Genomic DNA, 10,924 nt, shown 5'->3' with positions numbered 1-10,924 from the left:
TGGTTTAATAATGTTTTTAAAATGTCTAATAATACATTTTGGAGACAAAATGATTTGAATAAAGTATCAAAAATGTGCATCCGGTCCAATCATCGAGCCTTGGAGAAGTCAATCTGGGACGTCGGACGACATAATCTCGCCGAATTTTGCCTCAGAGAATGTCTTCTCCATAATAATACTTTAATTATAGTTCACCAAACAGACTTTACAAATTATGTTGAATACAAAAGATATAAGAAAAATAGATTTATTTTTATTTGAGTTTTTATTTTAATTCTTAAAATAGTTTTGAAGGAAAAATCTATTTTCATAGAGAAATATTAAACTATCTTTTGTAAAGTCTAAAAAATGGCAGCGCCCATGACAAGACTGGCAGGGAAATCACCTTACCGGGTATTTTTTACATTAACAAGGGCTGACGTTGGGTTTACGCAGGTGACAAATTATTGATATCATATGTAATATAAATGATAAACATTCACGTTCTTGGACAATTAAGTAATTCTTTGATATGTGCACCGATTGTGCGCTGCTTCTACATGTTCTAATTTAAAAAGTCGCAGCTCGCGCCCGATGATTTACAGATTAGATCTACGACTACGGCCGGGCCTAGACTATACTAGGTCTAACAAGTTAGGTAGACAGCAATAACCATCTGATTTGGGTCATTTCTTTAATAAAACTGACATTTGTTGTCATTCCTATAATCGGAGGTCTAGTGGAGCCAGACGTAGTCTCAGTGGAACAACCGACGATTAGAGAGACTGAAGCTTTCGGTGTAAGGTCTAGGCTACTTGCAATACTGGAATATTAGGGGATCACCGGGGATGTGGCGCGGCCGAGGCCGAGGCAGCCGTTTGTGGCGGCTGGCCCTAGGGCCAGCTGTGGTGGCCTGCGGAGTGCTGTTTTGCTGGTCGGTCGCTTGCACATGCGAGAGATGTGCCACAACCACCTCTAGAATCAGTATTAGATCTAGTATTAATATAGCCAAGGTTGGTACCAAAAGCAAAAAGAGACCTCTGGGCACTTAGAACTTTAGCTTACATCTACTGATCTATTCTAGGGCATGCGCATAACGTTCATCCGATCTCAGCGATTTTTAATAATTGCAGCCTCATTCATTTCCCAAATTGGCGCCGACGAGGGCCTTTTTTATTGGCTATTACTGGCCGCCTTTCACTCAATGTATAAGATATTGGTGCGAGGAGAAAGCTTGTGAGTTTCCGTTTGATCCAGGCAATACCAAAATCATGATATTTCAGTCAAACCCTCTAATATTTGTTACAATTTTTTCAGCATCCTTAAAGTTAAGTAGATCTAGTCTATTTCACTTTTTTAAGTTTGAAAAAATCTTATTTTCGTCATTTATAAGGTACAAATCAGAAATTTATTCTGAAATGTTCATTGATTATTCTTTGTATGTGTGTGCAATGCTGTGTGTGCGTCACTCAGTTACGTGTGAAGTGCGTCACCTGTTTAAAGCATGACATGTCGGTATGTCATTACGTATTGGCATTAGTGCTGTAACATCACGGATATCTCCAATTCCGTTTAACCGCCAGTCAAAACTGGACGGTTTTCGGTGTTAACAATTTCGGTTTTAAACGAAATAAAAAAATTTTAAAAAAATTTGTTTTTGTTTTTTTGTGTGTGTTGTTGACCGAAACCACTCAAGCGGATCGGCCAATGGGAGTGCGTAAACTCACTGCACAGCACTCAATGCGCAAAGTTCTACCTGCTGGGACTGGTGCCAGCTCCAGAAGCATTGGTGGTCCCTTTTTGCTAAAACACTACACCATTTCTGTGCTTAAGGGGGGGGGGTGGTGCAAATTTTGGAGGGGAAAACAAATAAATTAGTGCTCACCTCCCCCCCCCCTCCCCCACTGAGCAAATTTTCAGCCAGCACGATTTGCACATTTTCGGGGGCAAACAAATTTTAAAAATTATTGCTCCTTGCCCCCCAAACAATACACTGCAAATACATTTAAATTGTGAAAAGTTCATTTCATTTCAGTAAATCATGGGAAGAGCTCACTCCCAGCTTCTTCTGATTCTGCTGACCTTTGGTGCGATCTTCGTCGTGTTTCAAATCTACGTTCTGAAATCAACATGGATGCAGGTGGAGGATATGGGCAACGTAAAAAATAAGAAGGTGAGAAAAATTAAAAGTGACCAAAGAAGAGCAAGAGTAAAAGAAAATTCTGTAGAAGAGTCTAAGGTTCGATAAAGTTAGCATTAAGTTTTGAAATCCTGAACAAGTTAAGGTCAAAGTGACCACTTTTTGTAAATAGGCCTGCTTAAAGTTGATTAATCATTATATAATAAATTCTTCAATCATCATGCTACTGAAAAACTATTAAGACCTGCAAAGGCAGCAGAACTTAATGCTGTCTAGATAGTTTGCAGAGAAAGAGTTGTCTTTACCGTTACTATTTACTCCTATATCCACAAATGATTAATTTTTCCTTTTCTTTTTCCATCAGAAGAGAAGATTTGATGACTGGACTCCACCTCCTGACTATGTGAGTAACACACATCATTTCCCTTCTCAAAATTGTACTTCTTTGGAAATAATTATTATATAGTATTACCTCTACTTTTAAGTCCTAAGTAAGCCTGGATGAATGGAACCAAACAAAACACACTCGATGTAATATTCTTTCAAAAGAAAAAAGCTACATGCAGTATACTATAAAATACAATTGATAGCCTATCATGTAAAAAAGTTGTTTCCTTAGATTTGGCATGTTAATCTGTCAATAATTATGAGGTTGTTAGCATCCTTACTTTTTACCCTTAGATTAAAGCTACCTATTATAAATGTAGATGGCTAGATACATTTTCAAAGATTTTAGTAATATCATAACACCTCGCCTTTATGCTATACACTTTAACGGTGATCCCTAATGTAAGTTTAGTTTTGCAATTGAATTTGGTTAGCATGGGAAATCAATGTGGAGCAATTGTCACAGGAGTAAGGATCATACAACCACTTTGCTACCCATGCAGATCACAGTGGAAGCATTCACCAACATAGCTCAGGAGTACAATGTTCCAGTGTTCCTGATTGAACCAGCCATCTTAGAGTCAGTGTGGGCTCACAGGACGGGTACAAGACCTTCCAAGGGGCGATGCAAGTTCCTCTGTAGAGGTACAGACTCCACTACATTTGGTATCATCTCTGGCCATTGGATCACACAGGTATGAAACTGGCGGTTTTTGTTGACAAGAAGCTAAAGTTACTCTGGAGGTCATGACTTTCTTGTGGGTAATTTGTTAGCTGGCTTTTGCTCGAGGGCATTATTGTAGAAATTGAGAATTAGAATTTGGTGACTGAAATAGTTTGTTATAATTTACTTGCATAGACATATTTAGAGACTGTCTTTATCAAAGTTCATGCAGTTTGTGATACTGATAGCTGTTTTTCCTAAGCTGATGAACTAATCCATTTCCAGATATTTGCAATGATTGGTCTCTCTAGGCAGGTGACCATTTCATAGAGATGACTACTAAAAACATTCTTGACCCTGTCTTCCACAGAATTTCCTGGATGCCCTTTGGAGAAGTGGCTTCAGGTCTTCCCTCTCGAAGGGCAAGGACCCCAGGCTCCTATCTGTCAACGAACTGGTCCCACCCAGCATCATCCCTCAGCACTACTTCTTCCAGTATGAGACACACCTCGTCCACCTGGTGGTCCTGTATGAGAGGGCGGAGTCTTACCTCTGGCACGGTGCCGCCTCAGATGGGGAGTGGGAGCCGGGGCGTGACGGGCAGTTTCTATGGTTTCCGCTCAAGACTCTACCATTTGGCGGGGAGCGAGAGGGCTCATTTCAAAAGTAAGCTGGAGATGCTCTCCTTTTGACACAATGGTTGAACTTGAGGCTCTTCCAAGGTTTATTTTTAGAGGAGAGGTAAAGAGGGAAAGATAGTTTAACTTGTGAATGAAGTGATGTAATTTTTTAAGACAGACAGAACTGCGGTAGTATTCTTGAACATATATGTTTGATGATTTTTTTAAGATGACCTAGCATTTTAATGATAAAATTTATAGGATATTTTTTGATTAAGAACTACTTAGTAGATCTTAAATTCTAAAATTCTTAGTCATGGAACTGTCATCAAAATCAAATCTCAAAAACTCAACATTTCATGTCAAAATATTAATTCCTTTGGCTTGGCATTCCATCTTCCAATCATCTAATTGCCACATTACCTATGGTGAATGCAAAGTATATACAAATTCTGTAATTGATAGGCAACATCATATGTCTCATATGAAATTTAACTTATCTGCTACATTTTAGAATGGAGTTTGCAGACATCAAGATAGACGGTGTATTATTGACAGTCCCAAAGCACCCAATGAAACTGACGCAACAGGTGCCAAATTCTACCTTCATAGAGTGCAATTACCAGCAGGCTAGGGAGTACCTGGCAGAGAATGGCGTGGACGATACTCCCAAAGCTGCTGATTTTAGAACCAGAGCCAGATCAATCCTTGAGAGGGGCATGATGGCTTTGGATGGTATAGGGGCTCCATTTTGGATTAGCAGTGGAACATGCTTAGGTATGTTGTTGCATACTTGCCTCATGGTATAAGACATTAACAACTTATAAGTGTAGAGTATATGAGCTGGTTTCTTCCTATGTTACGAGGCTTATGGAAATCATATTATTCAGTCGTTAGTAGGAATCAGCAGACTATTAACATTTTGGGAGGATTGGAATAGAAATGCAATACCCCAGAAAGTCTAAGATCTTCACAACTATTAGTCTAACTTTTCTCATTATTGCACACCCTCCCTCTCTCTATTTCTCTCTCAGTAAATGTTCCACGTAGCACTTGTCATTTAATTGAAATACCAATAAATTGTGTCACGATATTTTGCATGAATTGATATTTTCTGGCTTTATTTATATGCACAAAAGTTTCTGTTATAAGTAAATCATGCTTACATCATTGTCTATCCTCATGCAGGTTGGTTTAGAGAGTGCAATATTATCGCCCACAGTATGGATGTAGACTTGGGCATGCGTATCCAGGATTATAACGACAGGGTAATACCAGCAATGGAAGGCCAAGGTCTTCAGCTTCTACATCTATTCGGAAAGGTACAGATTATCCTTTTGCTTTCAACCACAGGATAAATCCCCCTCTCTGTCTTGCTTTTAAATGTATTGTTCAATATAGTCAAGTGATACTGAAAGTGCTTAGTATACATTGTGGTCAAATTTATCTTATCAAGCTTAGAAATCATTGAAATGTTTTCTTTATTATCAATGTTGTTCATAACAACTTTGGACCCATCTAGCACCATAGCCTACTGAAATTTCAAATTTCAGAAATGGATCTGAGTCATGTCGGGATTTTCATAAACCGGGTCCCGACGGCGTTGCACCGATCGGGACCCGTGTCCCGAAATCAGCTCGCAGGATTTGTCACTTGCCTCTATAAAAAGCGCATATCATCAGTATGTCCCTTAAAAGTGACTTTTTTTATCAATCAAATAAATCAACACATGCATACCTCGGCTCAGATCGGTATATTCTTCCATTTGACATTATTTTCATCCATGATTGGCGATGTTTAGTGCCATTATCGTGCCTCTAAAAGTAAAAAAAAATGGGGCAGAAATGGAAAGACAACATTCGAGCCGCCATTTTGATTCATGCAGGTTGAATACATCTGGTAAAAAAATATGAATGTTAGAATAATAAAACGGCTTTCTAAAAAATTCTTCTGTACAATATACCGATCATATAATATTTAAAGACAAAATAAATATTTATCTTATTTTAAACATCGCATGCTTTTTTTTTTAAAGCTGAAATTTCTTGGTAATCACAAGAAGTTTCGATACGGATAGCTGTTGCAAGGCAAGTTCAGACTAGTCTCGGAAAAATGCGCAGTGCTCCTCGTAATTAGCTGTAATGCGTGCCAGAAAGAACCCAAACAAAGACGTGATCGTAACGAGAAAAAAAATCATTAAAAACTACGAGAGCACAATTGGAAAGACAACTACTGCTCAAAATTACCATAATCAGATAGATAACTTGGACAAAGAATTTAATAATCGCCCAAGAAATGCCACAGAAATTGTGATAATCGAGGAGTAACTGGGTATACATTTTTATCGCAAGGGGCCTGCTGCAAATACTCGAATCCTTTGTTATACTGCTTTTTACCGTAGAGGGCCTTATTTGGTTTCTAGCCTCGTGTTCAATTTAAACACGTGTAATTCGGATATCGCAGCAGCTAGGCCCTCTCGATAATGATTGTACCTATAGTAACTCCTTAAATATCACTATTTATGTGGCTTTTCTTGGACAACTATTGTATTCTTCCTCCAAGTTATGTATCTGCTTTCGATAATTTTGAGTAGTTGTCTTTCCAATTGTGCTCTCGTAGTTTTTAATGATTTTTTTTCTCGTTACGATCACGTCTTTGTTTGGGTTCGTTCTGGCACGCATTACAGCTAACGAGGTGCACTGCGCATTTTTCCGAGACTAGTCTGAACTTGCCTTGCAACAGCTATCCGTATCGAAACTTCTTGTGATTACCAAGTAATTTTCAGCTTTAAAAGAAGCATGCGGTGTTCAAAATCAAAGAAAAAAATATTTTTTTGTCTTTCAAAAATTGTTTGATCGGTATGTTATAAAGAAGTACTTTTTAGAAAGTCATTTTATTATTCAAACATTAATGTTTCTTTCAACCTGATTTATTAATCCTGCCGAGAGACCCGGCCAGTACAGTAGCTAGCTAGCAGCTAGCTGGCAACAACAACCCCATGGGGCGAACTGCTTTGTAACCCATATTTATATCAGCAGTTCGGATTGATTCAGGATGAGCTAGAATATGATTGGTAACAATTAAAAACTTAAGTTTTAAGGTGGATTGATTGTAGTAGTGTGCAAAACTGCAATTTCTTACATATTTCATTATTTTTTTCGGAGCGTCGGTTCTCAAAAAACGAAACCGGGACCCGACGGCAACGGTCGGGTCCCGGTGTGACCGACCGTACCGACTCAAGCCTAGATAAAATGTTATTTTACCTTCCCCTGTATCTCTTGTACACTATATGCTGTTTGTTTGTTTTCTTTTCTTGTCCTGTAAATAATTGTATTTCAACAAAAATGTCTACATCTTTGAAGAAAACAACAATGAGGGGACTCAATAAAATTGATTTAAAGTTAATAAATCATTGAACTGTTTCAACTATGGTGTAAATCCTGTGAGAAATTATGGTTGTTTTTATTTGTATTTCAAAGTTTTTAGTTTGATCCCATCACCTGCAGAGCTTAGAAACCTTATTAGCACTATAATTGAATGCCCTGTTTCCATAAACAAGTGATAGTGGGTCTAACTGCAGGAAAAATACAACCAGATAATCTTTTCTTTTTCCCCCTTTTTTCTTCCCCACAGGTAGAGGACAGTTTTGAGCTGTCTTTTGCAAGGGATAGCATCAAGTTAGACATATTTTTCTTCTATGAAGATGATGACTTTATATGGAATGGCGGGACAGATGCCCATACTGGAGACAAATATCAGTAAGTAGAATTACATGAAAAATGATACTTTTAAATAATAAAGCTCTGTTGTTACATAATGGCATCAGGTCCATATAACCTTTTTTGAGCAGGTGGAGGATTAGTTTCTAGTTCTATGCTCACATCATTTCAGATAAGGAAGGGGTAATGGTAACACAATAGAACCGAAACCTAATCCCAAATAAAAACTTAAACCATAACCCCAAACCTTACTCTAACTCTTACCCTAACTCTATCTCTAATACCTCAGTCACACCAACAAGACCGACACCAGACCAAAAAATCAGTTGCATTGCTCTGAATGGTCACAAATTGGTCGGTTTGAAGTATGTATGGAGTCAGTGTGGCAGTGTGAGTGCGGTATAACATTGTATTAGCATACAATCATTTTGTCGATATCTGGTCATGTTCTAGTAGAGCTTTCAATTACAGATCTTCAATTAAAATTCAATAAGTTTATATTTTTGGTTTAGGATATTTTCTTGGATTTTCCCAAAATCAAAATAAAACTGTAATGTGACTGAGATGTAAGACAATTTAATTTTAACCCTTGTTACAAGCAATAACTGTTAAAATCCCTTTTTTTTCCATATCCTATCATATCACTTATCGTTAATTCTTTTTTTTTCTCTTTAGGTATGTGTTTCATCAATTTGATCTGTGCTGGACAGAGCTGGTAGGTCTGCATGTGCGGATCCCCTGTCCCACCCTGCCTTACATCGAGGCCAACTACGGCACCGAGTGGGATCAGAAGGTCACTCAGTGGGACTGGAAAGAGAGCCCGCCCAACGTGAGACCCAATGGAGTCTGGGAGAAGGAGGAGTGGCCGTATGTTATCCAGACGTTTCCGATCATGTGATAAGGTAGACATTTTGTTTTTCTTCGCATGGATGATACGCTGAGCTGTGTCGCACGGAAGGCGGTGATAAAGATGATCTTATCAGAGTCGGGAATCCATACCAGTGGACTTGTGGCTTGAAGTCCGATGTGAAGAACTTGGTCTTGGTAAGTGATGGTTATTTGGTTTTGAACCTAGGACCTAATGGTGATGAGACCACTGCTCAATCACTAAGCCATCATGTGTCCTAGATCAGTCGCAGTCTAGAAGCAGAGTCCCAGTGGTATTCTACTGGTATTCAGCAATGGTCACAGTTGCAGCTAAAATGCAGTATAGGTAAAATACTGATTTGCCAATGTTTGGAGAACTCTTTGTGCAATGGGAGGTTGAATTGCACTGCCTGTTAGTGTTACACTGAAAGGAAAGGCGTATGTGTGGCATATTTTTTTTTATCCCCAAGATATATGCTGCATATTTGCTGTTTCAAAATCTTGTACTTGCTGCTGATCAGTTCCTCTCATATGACAAAGGTAGCCCTAAGCTATGTCTTTTGCTACACTGTGGAGTCAGCAAGCAAGCAACTTGGTTGAGTAAACATTGGCTGCGAGTCTTATGCCAAGGGGAGTCAATTTGGGGTTGATTGATAAAACTTTGTCATTGTGAAGGTTAGACATGGACATGTCTTTAAGAAATGTGTACAGAGAATGTTCATTTGTATTGAAAACCACCCATCAAATATTATAGATCAAATCAGATTGATGCACATTTGATTACGAAAGGACTCTTGAGTATCGGTGATATGCTTCAGATGCTTAGTGCTCAAGGCAGGAATTATCTGGTAGCCTCTTACCATTCTTGTCAATGGTAGTGAGGCTTGGTTACCTTTTGTAGTTTAGATATATCCAAGTAGTTTATAACAGAAAATCCATACAATTCTTTTAGTGCCAAATGTACTATGTACTTCTTATTATTTCCAAAGCATATCATCAGCTGAGAGCCAGAAGGACGTTTACTTACATCCATTAATGCATATTTAACGCCCTTCTGGCTTGCAGCTTAGATGGTACATACATGTAACAGGGTGAAATTATATATATTTTTTTCTTCTTCCTCCATTAAATAACAATGTTTGTTTTACTTGTATTGTTTGAAATCTCTCTATTTCTTTGGTAGTAACAAACTTGAAAAGGAAGTCTTACAAACGATTAGAAATCATAGAAGAAGAGAAACCTGCAGACTAATGTGTAGGTACTGGTGGATAGGTTAGAGATCATGGAGTCATGAGTAATACCTTTATGCTACGTAAGGCAAGGGTTTGAGTTATTGACTTTGTCCAGGATTGCATAGTATACAAATAATGAATGGTTATGAGTTCAATAGTGCGAATATGTTCATGAGTTGAAAGATTAACATTCTATTCAACGAGGCGTCAGCCGAGTTGAATAGAATTAACGTTAATCTTTCAACGAATGAACATATTTGCACTATTAAACGAATGAAAAACATTCATTATTTGTTTTATACAACATCGAAGAAGACCTAATAGAACGTTAATCAACAAATTATGCTTTACTCCTTATAAAGATAAATTAAAGTTCGAGTCAAGCCTTTATATGCAGATTGCCTTCGCGTCAGATACGCGCAGGGATACGCACACATGCAGCAGAGAGGTACGCAGTCTGCATATAACCAAAAATGCACGGCGCATATAACCAAAAATGCACGACCGTGCAATATACCATCTATTGAATATCATGTGACCAACAATCGTCCAATCAAATGACAAGGATCCACATAGGTGTTGTATAATACTGTATAACCAATTATTTTCGAAATTTTTGTGAATCACTCATTGATTTCAAATTTATCAACACGCAAAAATATTTCCAGCAAGTAAGCTACTTTATATACCGGTACTATAAGAGTACTTTATTTTACTTTATATTAAAAAATGATAATCATTAGATATATGTTGCAGGGTGTCCATGATATTATTCATGTTTATATATTAAATACCTTTTTACAAATTGAAATTGAACTTGAAATATAACTGGTGCTATTAACCTTTAAGTGAGGTTGAATGTATGTGTTTTTTTAATGTGGATATATATGTGATTATAATATGCTTGATTTTCAGAATTAATGTAATATGAATCTGAGAACTACTTTAATGACATCATAAGTAGCTTCTTTCAAGAATGGGACAGAGTTTGTAATAGCAACCTGATGCATTATACTTTTACATGATGGTCCTCCATTCGTGTTTGAAGAGACTGAAGTATCCCATTTTCATTTGTAATCCTCAACAAACTACGAAGTAGTGCCAAGCTTCTGCAGGCTTCTATAGTCGTATCACAGTTGACTTCTTGTCTGTATATCGCATCATTTATTTAGTCTAGTTTGTAAATTGTATTCCTTGAACTTCAGTCCATATATCTTCAGTACTGCAAAGTAGGAATTTTAACATTGTATTATATGTACTCTGTATATATGGGATTTGAGTTCCATTCATCTGTGTATGGAAAGTTTTTAAAATAA

The 10,924-nt window shown here is 37.6% G+C and overlaps 1 protein-coding gene across 1 annotated transcript; it reads left to right on the top strand.

Annotated features, from left to right (window-relative positions):
* Positions 1 to 399: 399 nt before the first annotated feature.
* Positions 400 to 9,725, top strand: LOC585880 (fukutin). Its single transcript, XM_030996534.1, has 9 exons — positions 400 to 435; positions 2,015 to 2,152; positions 2,484 to 2,522; positions 3,010 to 3,201; positions 3,541 to 3,836; positions 4,305 to 4,567; positions 4,979 to 5,112; positions 7,424 to 7,548; positions 8,185 to 9,725. The coding sequence occupies exons 2-9, from the start codon at positions 2,021 to 2,023 to the stop codon at positions 8,405 to 8,407; spliced, it is 1,404 nt and encodes a 467-aa protein (XP_030852394.1). The 5' UTR covers positions 400 to 435; positions 2,015 to 2,020; the 3' UTR covers positions 8,408 to 9,725.
* The last annotated feature ends 1,199 nt before the right edge of the window (positions 9,726 to 10,924 follow it).

Source organism: Strongylocentrotus purpuratus, unplaced genomic scaffold (genome assembly GCF_000002235.5).
Source record: "Strongylocentrotus purpuratus isolate Spur 01 unplaced genomic scaffold, Spur_5.0 spur5_scaffold_3, whole genome shotgun sequence".
Lineage (NCBI taxonomy): Eukaryota > Metazoa > Echinodermata > Echinoidea > Camarodonta > Strongylocentrotidae > Strongylocentrotus > Strongylocentrotus purpuratus.
The sequence above is the reverse complement of the archived record's forward strand: the minus strand, read 5'-3'. Positions and strand labels throughout refer to the sequence as shown.

Excerpts from the sequence above, each read along its gene's own strand:
- LOC585880 (XM_030996534.1), top strand. The coding sequence starts at position 2,021 with ATGGGAAGAGCTCACTCCCAGCTTCTTCTGATTCTGCTGACCTTTGGT. Across the intron at positions 3,837-4,304 it reads CGAGAGGGCTCATTTCAAAA|AATGGAGTTTGCAGACATCA; the intron begins GTAAGCTGGAGA and ends GCTACATTTTAG. Across the intron at positions 5,113-7,423 it reads TTCTACATCTATTCGGAAAG|GTAGAGGACAGTTTTGAGCT; the intron begins GTACAGATTATC and ends TCTTCCCCACAG.